Below are 14,339 nucleotides of genomic sequence, written 5' to 3'. Positions count from 1 at the left end.
TCGAATTATATTACTTTTAATGACTATATTTTATTTGTATTATTAAAGTCCGTGACTCATAGTTGTGATTATTTAGTAACAAACTCAAATAAAACAAAATGTATACTTTCATATAAAATGTAAACTCGACCGTTCAATAACTTCAATATATTAGAACAGGAACAAACACACATTAGTATAGATAAGAGGAAAACAAATAACATTTGTTATAATTATTCGTACACATTAAGAATGAAATTATAAAATTATCTTCACATATAAATAATTAAATTATAATTTCAATATTATAATAATCATTTGTATTAAAATATGAGACACGCAATATATTATATTTTTTCGTACAGGCATGAGGCGCCCTTCATGTAATGAGAATAATTGGAGAATTCATTCCATCAGAATTGATTAATTTAGCGAGTTATAGAGAATGTGGAGATCATGATACTAACAACGAGAGATGATATAAAGATAAAAGATAATGTTAAAGAAACAGTAATTACGATAAATATGTATGTATGTTCATTAAATTTTTTATATGATATTAAAATAAAAAAGTTTTACAATAGTTATTTTTCAATTTTATCCATGATTCATGTTTGAATTAGTTATGAGACAATTTGAAATTCAATGTCTTTGAGAATATTTTGTTTTTTTTTTCGTAAAAAATATAAAATAATATAATGTCATATCCATTCGTTACTTACATGTAGGTCTCAGACGGCGTAGGTCAATGAGGATAAGACTTTAGAAAGAGCTCATTGAGATGAATCAAACAGAATCATGTTACATACATACATTTATAATAATTGTTAAATACGTTCATGTAACTTTATTAAGTATCAGATACTTACTGTAGCGTTCTTGAAGAGAAATATAAAATATTATCATTTATTTTGGTGTTTTAAATTAAAAAAATATAATATGAGTAAAAAATTGTATCATTGAAAAAGTCGTTTTAGATGTAAAAACAGTATTGTAAATAAACGAAAGTTAATAACAGTATATCTTGATCCTCAAGTCTTTAAACAAGACTTGAGGACAGAAATTGTTCCAATAAACTTATTTTAAGTACGTTTGTTTGTTCATTATTAAATGTGTAATAACATAACTTTTGATATTTATTTTCCTTTAACAATGGAATTTTAGATAAAAATTTATACGAAGACAATGTTCTTTTTGTTACAACGAACAAAGCTTTATCGCATTCACAATATGATATTTGTATATTATTTAAAAAATTTAAACCGATAATTCAATTATTTCATTGCATCCGTTCAACGAGTAACGTGAGTCGTGACGCTTCTGTCCCTAACAGATATATCTTCGAATGAAAAATGGATTTAACACTTCCAACAAAATGATTCACCATTCGCTCGTGTGTAACGTAAATTTAAACAACAGTGTTTTATATGAGATCAAAACGTTATATAATAACAGACAAAAGTCAATTTGATTCTGTGTAATAGAGGTATTTCAATCACCTTTAATATAAAAGGCATGGCGTACTGAACCCTCGCACCAATAACCGTGGAATTACGACATCACATTACACACGGAGAGAAAGATGTTTTGTGTGGCTGAGTAGTGGACGAGTCACGGGATGTAGCGGAAGCGATTTGATTGAGATTATTGATTATGCCCGGTTTCATTCACAACAAAATGCATAAAAAGTCCAAAAATATCTTAATGAGAAACGATATCAATTTTGCATTGTATCCCTCGCTAACATAAAAAAATATTTTATTAAAAATTAATAAATTAATGATTTGGTATTCAAGTAATGATATACAAAAGACGTTTCATAACACTATTACACAACTATATATTTTTTTTGTCTATAACTTGGACCGTATAAGAGCTGTAGGCTATAGCACAGAGCACAGATCACATATCACAGATCACACAGTGGTACGCACTTAGAGCGAAATTGCCGCGGCCTAACACCGTTTAAGACAATTATCGTAAACTGCCACTAACGAGCTTTTTACTTCTAATCAAACTCCTCTTACAAAGTGTGACTCGTACAAGTCAATATTAGAGAGGAATAACAGCAAATGTTAGCATTACAGCAAAAGAAAATTGTGAGATTTCATACAAGGAATTAATAAAAATATCGTAGTTATGAAAACCGTAGCTTTATTTTGTTTGTTCAAAAAGTTTTATCATTCAATTGAATATTTTCTTATTGTAAACCTACCACATACTCGACTCGTCCGCTGAAGAAGTTTAATTAAATTAAACTTGCTTAAGTGTTAGGCTGCCTTAACATCTAGTATGTTATAACTTAAATTAACACACATAAACAATGACAACTTACTATTTAACATTTGTTTTCTTGAAATGACAATGGTTTTAACATTTCTTAAACAAAATGGAAACTAAGGAAAGTTAATCGATATAAAGTCACGTAAATTAAAATTTCCTAATGTATATAATACAAAAAGTTACTTATATTATGTAATAACAAACGTTAAACAGAACAGATGTTAAAATCTGTTTGGCAAGTTACCTGGAATATAAATAGTGTAAATAATTTAAAAAAAACTCTTAACAAATAACTGATTTATAACAAACAAACTTCCTCCAAAGGAGATTCGAACGTTCATCACTCATCGGGAGCTGTTTCGACCGAACATGTCTATATTCTTTACGAGCGTGTATCGTGTGTTTGTCTGTGCTCCGTTTTATCTGTTAATGCCTTACATTCGTAAAGTTTACAACTCTCTAAGTAAACTTCGACGCCCTCTGTGAGTGTGACCATTAAACTACCGAGCTTTTCTATTTAAAGATGCACTTTATTACTGTTATAACACTACTAAGACACGTTTTCTTAAGTGTCTCAATGTTTTTTATGAGATCGGCCCTTCAGTAGTGTTATCACCTTATATATTACTTGAAACTTGGTGTTATTAAATTCCTTGCACCATACTCAGGCGAGGAAACCCATTTCTAATCCAATTTCATGGACACATATTTTTATAGTAGCAATTTAAACTTTTTCTATTCTATTTATTTTGTCTGTTGACATTTCCTAGTGGAAGTTCACAATAGCGTTTTTGTGTTTATTTCTATGTAATGAAATTAACATAAGCATTTCTTTGTTTCAGTTTATAAAGAAAACAAAATGGGAATCCGGATGCTGTATTGTTACTTTGTGGCAGTTCTAACTTTAGGACTAACGTTAGTTACTGCAGATTTCACCGCCAATTGTCCACAAGAATGCAAATGTGTTTGGGCGAGTGGAAACAAACAAGCCGACTGTTCGCATTCGAACTTTCACGATATACCTAAAACTCTGAGCACAGAAATACAAATACTTGACCTAACTGGCAACGAACTGTACGAAGTTACGAGGCACGCCTTTGAAGATGTACAGCTGATAAATTTAAAGAAACTTATATTAAAGGAATGTAAATTGATAACGATACACAAAAATGGACTCAGTGGCCTAGCTATCATGATTGAATTAGATTTGTCTAAGAACAATCTCAAAACTTTATATTCAGATACATTCAAGGAAACAGCTAAAATACGATGGATCTTATTAAACGATAACCAAATTGAGAAATTAGAGGATGGTCTCTTTAATAACTTGCCCTTCCTCCAGAAGGTGGACTTGAGTAATAACAGAATAGTACAACTCGGTGTAAAAACCTTCATGAATGTGCCAAAACTTAATATCTTAAGGCTTGACGGTAATAAACTGGAACATCTAAAAATTGATACTCTTAGTGCATTGACATCTTTATCTAATTTGGATGTACACGATAATCCTTGGAGATGTGATTGCTATCTACAACCTTTTAGAAATTGGGTTATCAGTAAAAATCTTTATACATCACCAATATCCTGCAGCGAACCACCTAAAGTACACGGTAAATTATGGAAGGAATTAGATTCCAGTGATTTTGCTTGCAGGCCAAGCATTGTCTATCCTTCAACAAAAACAACATTACGATCGTCAGACACGAATGTGACTTTGTCATGTCTAGTTAATGGTAATCCTCTGCCTGAAGTGAACTGGGTGTTAAATGCTCAAATAATAGACGGAACATATAGATATCAAGGAGAAATTAAATATTACGTAACGCAATCCAATACTGACAATAGTAAATGGGTTAATTTAACCATAATTGATGCTGGTACTTCCGATAATGGTGAGTATTTATGTGTAGCAAACAATGCTGGTGGCGTCGAAGAAAGAAGTCTCACATTAGCCATCACACACACGCCTCCTGGTATTGTTGTACCTCCAGGAATGGACAATAACATGTTACCCGTTTTAATCGGCGTATCGTGTACAGCGGCTATCTTACTTATAATATTAGTCATCCTTTGTTACTATTGCTGTAGAAGACGTAGTTCAGAGAAAAAGAAAGCTGATAATTCAAACGGAGAGGCTTTGATTGAAGGTTCGGTGATACCGGAGATGGAAAAAAGTTTAATCACAGCTGTAAACCCGGTCACTAAACCACCAAGACGGTACGATGTGCCCCCATCCATCACAAGCGGAGGGACCGAGATGTCCGAACTGAATAAAACCTTGCTCGATAATGATTCTGTGTTTGGTAAGTTGATATCTTTTCATTAAATTCTTGCACAACCAAAAAAATCTAAATTAGTCAAATTAGTGAAATCCTTATAGTCAATAGTTTACATTGTAGATGAAGATGAGTAACAATTACCTTAATTTTATAATAAAATATAAAAATAACAAAAGATTTTCTTTCCTATTCCAGCTCACAACGATGATGAGAAGCGATCACTAGATTTCGATCAACATAACAAGCGATCACAGGACGCTTTGAATTCGGATTACGGACGTACAGACGGACGAGCGTATCCGCCTGATCTCTTGTCCTTCCCCGCAAGAGCGGCGCAGATATCACCAGCGGCGAGTAACGCATCCACAGTACCAGACACAAGCAGACTCCAAATAAATCCCGTCAGCCCAATTCATTCTCCCATCTACGGTATGACCAACAATCAGAACCTCTTCAGAACTTTACCGTACTCTCGTTCTCAGTCCCCATTCACAGCGCCGATGACACCTCCTGTAGTGACACCCAGACAAGGTTACGTTACTATCCCGAGAAGGCCAAGAGTTCCGTCATGGTCGAGTACGGCGAGTACAGCGATACTTCCAAGTACCGAGGCACAGGAACCTCTGTATGACAACTTAGGCTTAAGAACAACGGCCGACGGAAGTTCAGTTCTTTCTCTTAATAAAGCGGGACTGGAACAACAGTTTTCCCCGATGAGAAATAGACCTCTACCTGCTACACCTACAGCTTACCCGAACCCTCACCAAGTTTATTACGCGCCGATAGAGGAACAAGAGCCCGCTCCTTCCCCTGTTCCTCCATTCACCCCAACCAGAAACAGTATTAGTTCGCAGCTTTCAAACCAACCTTCTACGCCCGGTCCACAAGAACCCGTTAATAACCGAATGAGCTGGACAGCCAAAAATACATCGACACCACAATCTGAAGCAAGGAAGCAATCGATTACCACTATTGATAACAGGAACATAGAAACACAGTCACAAATGTCTGACAACAACACAATGAGAAAAGGAAAACCAGAAACCGGTTCGTTAAGAAGAAACCCGCGGTCAGATAACAACGAATTCGGGTCACCAAGCAAAGATGATTACAGGAAAAACGAGAACGTGTCATTGAACCAGTCGGGTACAATGGGAAGAAGCGGTAAGATACCTCCGAGGCCTCCGCCCAAGCCGAAGAAAAAGCCCAGCACGGAAGTGAGTCCGAGCGAACCGCTGTTCGAGGATGAAGGCGAAGACGGCACGGAAGTGTAGTGTTACAAGGAGTGGAACAATCCAAGTGCCAACGAGCTTGTAGTGATGACGTCACAGTGAAGTGAAGTTTTATGAATGACAGTGAACTATGAAGTGCAATGAAATCGTTATTTTGCGGTGCTCGTGTAAATAAATTGTGCTAGATTTTTTACTATGAAATTAAAGGACCATTACTCAATCCTACCTTAAGTATCGCTAGGCCATAACTAGGTTAGAACTAAAACAATGCACTGTACACTGTATGTTACATATTTTAAGTATTTATTATTTGTAGTCTCTTTAAGTATGACGTCTCCGCAGCAGCTTGCCCCCCGGCGTTGTTTCATCGATTGTCAAGACTGATTATTCTAAATTTGTTCTCACATTTGACATTCCCGATGTGTGATTCCATTGTCACTTTATCATTCACAAATCTAATGTCGCGAAAGACTGAATTAGTCGCTTGTCAACTATTGATTGTGTCAATAGTGTATTTAAGCGCGTATCGATGTCGGCTCCTTCACTCCACTCGACGGTGTCTATTAATACTTCCGAAACAAAATATATCACAGACAGAGCCGTAGCTAATTCAGAAAATAATAATCGCATAACTCTACATACATCCTAGAATGTGTGACTTCATTATAAGTTAATATCATTTTAGGTTCTTTAAGACTGTATATTTTCATTATTATTTTTTTGTAACCTTTATTCACAGAAGATCAATTGTCTGATGACATTTGTTTTAAACCACCTTTTTATTAATTACATAGAATAGGAAATATAGTTCCTAAAGCGTTAAATTTCTGTCGATTTGCACCAAATTATATTCCGAGTTATCATGTACATAGTGAAAGATTAAATATTCGATAAATAGCTATGAAATTGATAAATAAAAAAGGTTGTAAGAAATAGGTTTTATCAGAATATCAAAAAAAAAAAATGTTTTATAGTCTAAGATCCAGTGTTTATGAGACTAGTGTTCGTTTATTTAAGTGTCACAATGCAATGTTTTTTTTGATAATTATCAATTAAATTATCATTATACATACTGATAGGTGCATATCGACCTGACCGGTGACATCGTTGCTGGTGCTTTTTTGTATGATTTTAAAGTTATTTATTATCTGTACTGATTTAAAGTGATTTTTGTGCTGATTTAAACTTTAATATCATTAAGTTGTATTCGTTAGTATGATTTAATTTTAATAAATGGACATTGTCAATTGTAGTGTTTAAAGGTAATTGGCATTTATGAAGCTATGTGTTTTAAACTTGTACAATATATAATACAACTGTATCGTTTATTTCAGTATATTAGTTATTTTTCGTAAATCGTATTAAGCGATGTACGAACGTACAATTTTTATATTGTTTATTTTACACATTCATTTTACAAGTGTAAGCGCTATGTACATAATACGAACATTATTAAAAGTGATTAAACTATATTTCAGTACACATTATTTTATTTCATCGCCCCTGTTGTAACTTTATAGCAATGTTTTCATTACATTAACGTCACATGGGAAATATAAAAGTTAAAATATGGTAAATAATGTAAAAAATACAGATATTTCATATAATAAATACAGGCTTTCAAGATACAGTCTCAAGGTAAAGATGATTTGCATAAAACTTAATAAAATAAATATTTATAATGATTAGATAGATGTTATTAAAAGTAACTGAATTACCTGTGGATCTTTTATACAACGAACATAAAAATATTCTTTGGAACGGTTTCGCTCCAAAAAAGAATGGCAGTTTTTATATCCATACCCATCTAAATTTATTTTACTTCATCTATTTGTCGGCTTAACAAAATATTCTCCCATCCTCAATGAAAAGTGGCCTTTGGACATAAGCCTCCCAAAAGTATTTTCAGTTTAATTTAGGTTCTAACATAGATATCCAGTAGATTTCCACGAATTCCCCCGGGTAATTGATCTCGCTCGTTGGGAAATTCTTCTAGAAATCTAGAATTTCGATTGAAAACGGGAGGAGGGGGAATAATTCTGGTACTCAAAGGTCTGGAAAAATTTGGTGAATATACACGTTATTTGACAGAGGCTTTCAAACCACTGGCTTTTACACACTTTAAAGTAACTGTACTTTTAGTACGAGTACACTTTTAGTACGAGTACATGAAATCTACATAACAGTTCCATACATGAAGTACATAATTTCGGGTTAGTTATAATTATTTCGCTAAAAACTATTAAGTACTAATTACAATCAAAATTAATTATTTCACACTGAATTGAATTATTTCTGCTCAGTTTAACCTAAAATTAAGTTTGTTTATGAAATTCTCTGCTGTATTTTCATAGTTCTCTTTAAACCAGCTTTGTGACGGCCGTCTCGGGTTTACATCCTTCTAGTTTGTGGTTAATAAGTTATATCCGCTGCAGTGGAGAGTTTTGACTTTAATTATTTTTTTTGCATTATCCAATTTAAATTTTCAATACACTTCTCGTATTTATCTTAACTTTCGAAAGTTCGAGAACTATTTATTGCCTTGGAATGTCGTATTATGGTCACAACACTAGGTCAACGTAAGACTCGCTTATGATAACTATTAACGCTCAGTCAATGGTCTAGTCCATTTTATGCCTCGCAGGAGTTCATCTATTTTTTCTTTTAAATCTCTATAAAATACGATAAAGAAGATTTGACTTTAAGTCAGAAGAGTTTCTCGTAATTTTTAGGATGTTTTAAAAGTTTCTCAAACTATCCAAGATATTTTCCACCGGGTAGAATGTCGACATTCATTTCAATGCTTTCTAGATCATTCGGAGTTATTGTAGGATTTTCTAGAACATTCTGGATCTATCAGGACATTAGAACACATGTTAAAGCTTTCCAGATCATTCCAGAAATTTTCTGAACAATCCAGAACACTTAAGATCAACGATAGTCTCACATTTGCAAGGTTACCATGTTTCAACCCCCGTATCTTTGACACTTTTATAATTATCGACTTGAACCCACCTTAGAGCACGATGGGAACCTTGTGCCTCTTCAAACAAAACGTTATTTTTGGCATCAGGTTGAAGTAGAGGGACACAAATACTTTAAATTTTATACAAGTTATTTATTAAAGTGCTCATTACCACTTTAAAGATATAACATTTTTCCGACGTTAAATGTTGATGGAAAAAGAGTATAATTTGCTTTAAGTGACAGCGGTGTAACTGCGGAAACCTCAATAAATCTATTTAACAGCTTCGGAGGTCACCACGTTAACTTAAGCTGACAGGAGATGAAAAAATAGAAAAATGCTTTTAGTTTTGCTTTTATATGAAATATAAAGATTTGTCAATATTAGTGATGATTTAATAAAACTTAAGATCACATTCTTATAAAAAAAGACTTCACTCAAGAATGAAATTTGTAAATTTAGATGTAAGCAATTTATAAAATTATATTCAAATAAAAACAAAGATGTTTGGCTGCTTATAAGTTTGAATTATACACGAGGAAACAAATAATTCATTCATTGAGCGAGCACGAGTATGTTTAAATAGAACTAAATAGCTGATAAGAAAACGTCCTCGGTATCCACTTCCTCAGTATGCCCTTGCCCTTTAATAATCGATGCGATTGATTAAAGGGCAAGGGTCTTAAATTTCACAGAATAAAAAAAATCATTGATGCTGCTCTTTGAATAAAATTATTAGTTCAATATATTTGTAAAATTTAAGTAATGACAATTTATGTTAATTTCACTTGTCAATAAGTAGCATATAAAATAAAATATACATAACATTCTGGTATGTAATTATTATCATATTTGTCAACATGTTTCTCCCTATCACAAAATCCTTGCCCATTCTCGGAGGCACCAGTGACCTGAATAAGTCCACGGTAAAAGCCATTTTTCTCTTTATTTTAACGTCCAGTACTCGACTCGTAATTTGACCGAGGATATTAACAGCTGTCTCCTCTGCTTTAATATTTGTGTAAAAGTTTTTATTATAATTAAACAATTAATATTTTATTAATTAATATAATGAACTTCATAGTTTTTTATATGTATTAAGAGTTTATCGATTTAAATGAAACAAAGTTTTGCTTGGGAACGATTGTGAGAGGCGCTAACTCTTAGATCACATCAAACCTGAAATTGAATTCATTGCTGAATATAATAAGTATTACACTTTAATACAGTGCTATCGGAAAATTCGGTTTACAAACTTGAAATATATGGAGAAATGATATATTCTTAGTACATGAACATCTTTTTGACTGGCAGACATTAATGGATGTAAAAAGTAAAAAATTATTGAGTTATTTATAAAACTAGAATGCCCGAGATTTTTACAGGAATTATAGAACGCAATGTTATATGTTTAAAGGCTTCTAGTATAACGAGGTTTTAGTAAGGTTAAAAAAATATATAATACATCAAGTATGGAAAGGGTTTCGATGTTAATTAGTCGAACTCCAAGTTTTATGTGTTCACATTAAGTACGAGTAAAACAATACGATGGCCGCTACATGTATTACGAAATAATGTTTTTAACTACTATCTCAGTATAATGATGTGAATATTATACTTTAGAGTCAGGTCTCTAGCAAAAAATTGTTATAAACTACACTTAATGCTACGCAGTAGTCCTGTCGTACAATATTGGAGATTTTCATCAAAATCTGTCGAGTATATTTTACATTGAAACATCAATAACAATCCATACATACAAACATCCTAATAAACCGTCTCTGAATTGCCTAAAAAAATATTTAATACATCTACCTTTAATTTTCTGAACGATTAATTGAATTTGAAAAAAATATATTGACAGTAAATCAAAGGAAAGGATAATATGAGGATATTAATATTAATATTATTTTATTATTGAAATTCAAGTTTGTGTGATGAAGTTTGTGCCTCGTTGCCTTATCAATAAGATTCGATTGATTACATATTCTTCAAGTTTATTTGTATGTATTACAAGCAGAGACGGTGTAACCGGATCTTGATCGGCGCTTTTCTAGACCATTTGAAATTCCCATGTCTCATACACGATATTAACGAATACCGTGTGATGTGTGACCTCACATTCACATCTCGTCTGCCCGTGATCACGGTTGCTGCAAACTAACAAAAACGTCGGGGATATTTAGTTTTTAGAAGTAATAAAATACGCGTAGTAAGTATAATCCGAAAAATATTCGTTTTATTTAAATGAATACTCGCGAAAGTTTTACATCTGATTAATCATAAGCCCGTACGATGTTTTCTCAACACAGTACTGAAGATTATAATTCGTTCAACAAATAATAACGTTGGTATTGGCAAAATATTCCAAAAATCCAGTCCTAATGAAGACAGCTTCAATAAAGCCGGTGTGATCAAATGTAGCTCATTCACAAGTTGCAAGGAACAAGGATTTAAAACATCTATAATCGGAATCGGAATGTTTTGAATATATAAATAATAAAATATTTCACTTATACATTGTTTTATTCACAAATCCTTTCTCATAAATTACTAACGACATTTTATCACACTGTACCGGTTGAGTGTCAAAACATCTCCGTACAAAAATCTGAGATCTCACGGGATTTAACGCTGAATTGACGTCGGGATGCTGCGTTAATGGATCTCGCTTCATCCTTTCTGAGGGAATGACACAATGACTGGAATTTATTTTTTTATCACACTGTAACGAAATTGGTGTTAAAACGTCTATGTCTGCAGTATTATATATACGAAAATAAATATATGTTATATACCTAACTTTACATTAATATTCATATCTCAAGGCTTTGTTTACTTCATCAAATATTTACTGTGACTTTAATATAATTAGTGATAAATAAAAAACTTCCATCAGTAATAATTGTTAACCAATCTACTCATTTACTAGTCTTTATAATTATTTTTCATTTGAAAAATAAATTGTTAAAAACAGTGTTGGTAAATATAGATGGGATATAAAACATTGAAACGTTTCAATTCAGGTCTTGAATTTTTTATAAAATTTGCTAAGTTACATTTTATATTAACGTTGAAATGAAATTAATCATATTACTGATAGTCATTTATAAAAAAAAATATATATATATTTTTAACAGGAAGTATGAACATTTAAATATGATTATTTTCAATGTTTAAAAATGATTGTTATAATTTGTTTTGCTTCTTTCTTAATACGGTAGTTATATATTGTTAGATGTCTGACATCTCATCGTTTCTCAAGGGACTGGCTATCTACATCACCTGGGCGGCTATCATCTTCATCACCAGGCGGCTCTCGTCATATCGCGTTTTGTTTCTCAGTGATTCTTTCCAAGCACGTTCAAGCTGTCATTTCACTCCAGAAGTTTTAACGGCGATGAACACTCCACAACATTTAATCCTTATAAGTTCTAAACAAAGAAAGTGATCGAATATTACTTTGACGAGATTTTTTCGAATGCGTTTTAATAAACACTTTTTTTTTTTTAATTTTTAATTGAAATCGCCATTCATTGCCCTAACAATTTGAATTTTGTTATTGGTAACAGATTGGTTAAGATTTTTCTTCTCAACTGAAATAAATCATTCCTTATTACTTGATAATATAAGTTTCATATTAAAACCGAAAGCAGAAACTTCTTCGGGCATGTTATTAAAACTTTTTAATTACCTATCCCCTTATTTATTACCGTCAATATGTTAACATATAAGAGAAGAGTGGAATTAATTAAAGATATAAATTTAATAATACGAGTACTCTATCTCAAACGTAGACAAAGAAGGCCGTCGTGCTTTGGCAAACGTTGACTCTCTTTGTCTGACGTTAGAGATATCAAGATCACGAAACGTCATAAGTCTCCGGCTTAGGACACTGTAGATATATTTTTAACAAAATATTGTACTTTTTATCCGTATCCGTATAGATCACAAAGAGAGGAGTAATTTTAATGTTTAATATTCATGGTAGTCGTTATTAATATTCTTTTTAATTTAAAACTTTTGATGAATGAAGTAAAATCAGCAACATATTAAAATTGTAACATTTCTTATATTAAATGTATGTAAACATTCGTATATTACCATATTGCTGTACTAAATACATCAGTATAGCTCACCATCAGAATCAACTCAATTGAAAACAATTATAAAGACAATATTTAACTACTTATAATTACTACTTATATATATGTTTCATTACCTGTAATTGATTCAGTTCCAGACACAGTTATAATATCTCAGTATAATTTTAATTCATCATTGGTACTGAATAGTTCATGATAGGATTATCCGATATCACGTCGAGATATTATTTGTTATTGTTAAGTGAACCAAAACAAATCTATTAAATATCGAAAACTGATTAATTTTAGTTATCGAAGTTATACACAGACAAACTTATATTTTTTCTCAATTTTGTACCCAAGCGCGTCATCAATAAAAATCATATTTATTTGTGAGTTTAAGCTAATTTCTACAAGAAACATAAAATGGTTCGACTGTTAATTCAAAAATATAACTATAGTTTGTGTAACAGGAATGAAGTAGTAAAGTTTTAACAGCATAAAACATATCATACTAGCTATACAGAAAAGGCTTACATATTTTTTAATATCATTCTACTTAACATAAAACACTTAACTCATACATACATTACATTATACACATTACGTTAAATAATGATTTTCATTGATTTTTAGTTGTTGCTTTTCGTAATTTATATTTCAAAAGATAAACAACACTTACAATATAAAATAAATAATGAAATAAATGCAATCAATTAGTCTGTTTCTTGAGTTTAATGCGATGGATGCACTCGGTCTCTCCGGAGGGCCGAGGATTGATCACTGTGTAATGTGTACAGACAGACAGACAGAGCTATTCACGTGTATAGAACATTCAACGACATTAAAGGAAAATTAAACGATACGTACAATAAATAACTTTTGAAATTTGTAAAGATCCAGCCTGTTACCGTTCATATCCAGCAAAATAAATGTAAATTCAAAAAATTTTAACTTTTCAAGTAATTTTATCGAATGAAGTCGTAAATAGACGTTAAAATATTGAATAAGAAAAATAATAATTTGTATAAAAATCGTTGACAAACTTTATCTTGCGTTATTTGGCTTGGGGGAAGCTGAAAATTGAAATAACTTGATTCGTCTACAGATTATTATTGTGAATGTATTGGATGATATTCAACGTTAACAAAATATGAATGTAGTTTGTTTATGTAGTTGTATAAATCTGAGTGGTTTCTATGATTAAATGAAGTTCAATGTAATCAGTTGATGTATCATATATCTTTGCCGAATTGTGTCAGGTTTCTTAAAGTAAATAGAGTGTAGAGTATAGTAGTATTAGGAGATTGGGATGGAAAAAGATCTCCTTTCTACGAGAAGGTGAATTTGGAGTCTAAGTCTAGAGAGGGAAGATCTGTAACACATAATTGATACTATCCCTCTAACTGACTAACTTAAACCTATGTACATATGAACCAATATTTACAGTCTTCTACGTTACTAATAAATAATGTTAATAAGAATGTTTTCAAACTAAATGCGTCGCAATTTCTTT

At 31.9% G+C, this 14,339-nt stretch overlaps 1 protein-coding gene across 3 annotated transcripts in view; it reads left to right on the top strand.

Annotated features, from left to right (window-relative positions):
* Positions 1 to 7,253, top strand: part of LOC116774239 (uncharacterized) — a 77,124-nt gene extending 69,871 nt beyond the window's left edge. For all 3 annotated transcript variants that reach the window (XM_061524853.1, XM_032666895.2, XM_061524852.1), the window contains 2 exons: positions 3,105 to 4,565; positions 4,737 to 7,253. In XM_061524853.1, the coding sequence (XP_061380837.1) occupies positions 3,122 to 4,565; positions 4,737 to 5,815 (2,523 nt within the window). In that variant the 5' untranslated portion in view covers positions 3,105 to 3,121 and the 3' untranslated portion in view covers positions 5,816 to 7,253. The remainder of the gene's footprint in view (positions 1 to 3,104; positions 4,566 to 4,736) is intronic.
* Positions 7,254 to 14,339: the final 7,086 nt, after the last annotated feature.

This window comes from Danaus plexippus, chromosome 26 (assembly GCF_018135715.1).
Source record: "Danaus plexippus chromosome 26, MEX_DaPlex, whole genome shotgun sequence".
Classification (NCBI taxonomy): domain Eukaryota; kingdom Metazoa; phylum Arthropoda; class Insecta; order Lepidoptera; family Nymphalidae; genus Danaus; species Danaus plexippus.
Note: the sequence above shows the minus strand (reverse complement) of the source record. Positions and strands in the feature narration are given on the sequence as shown.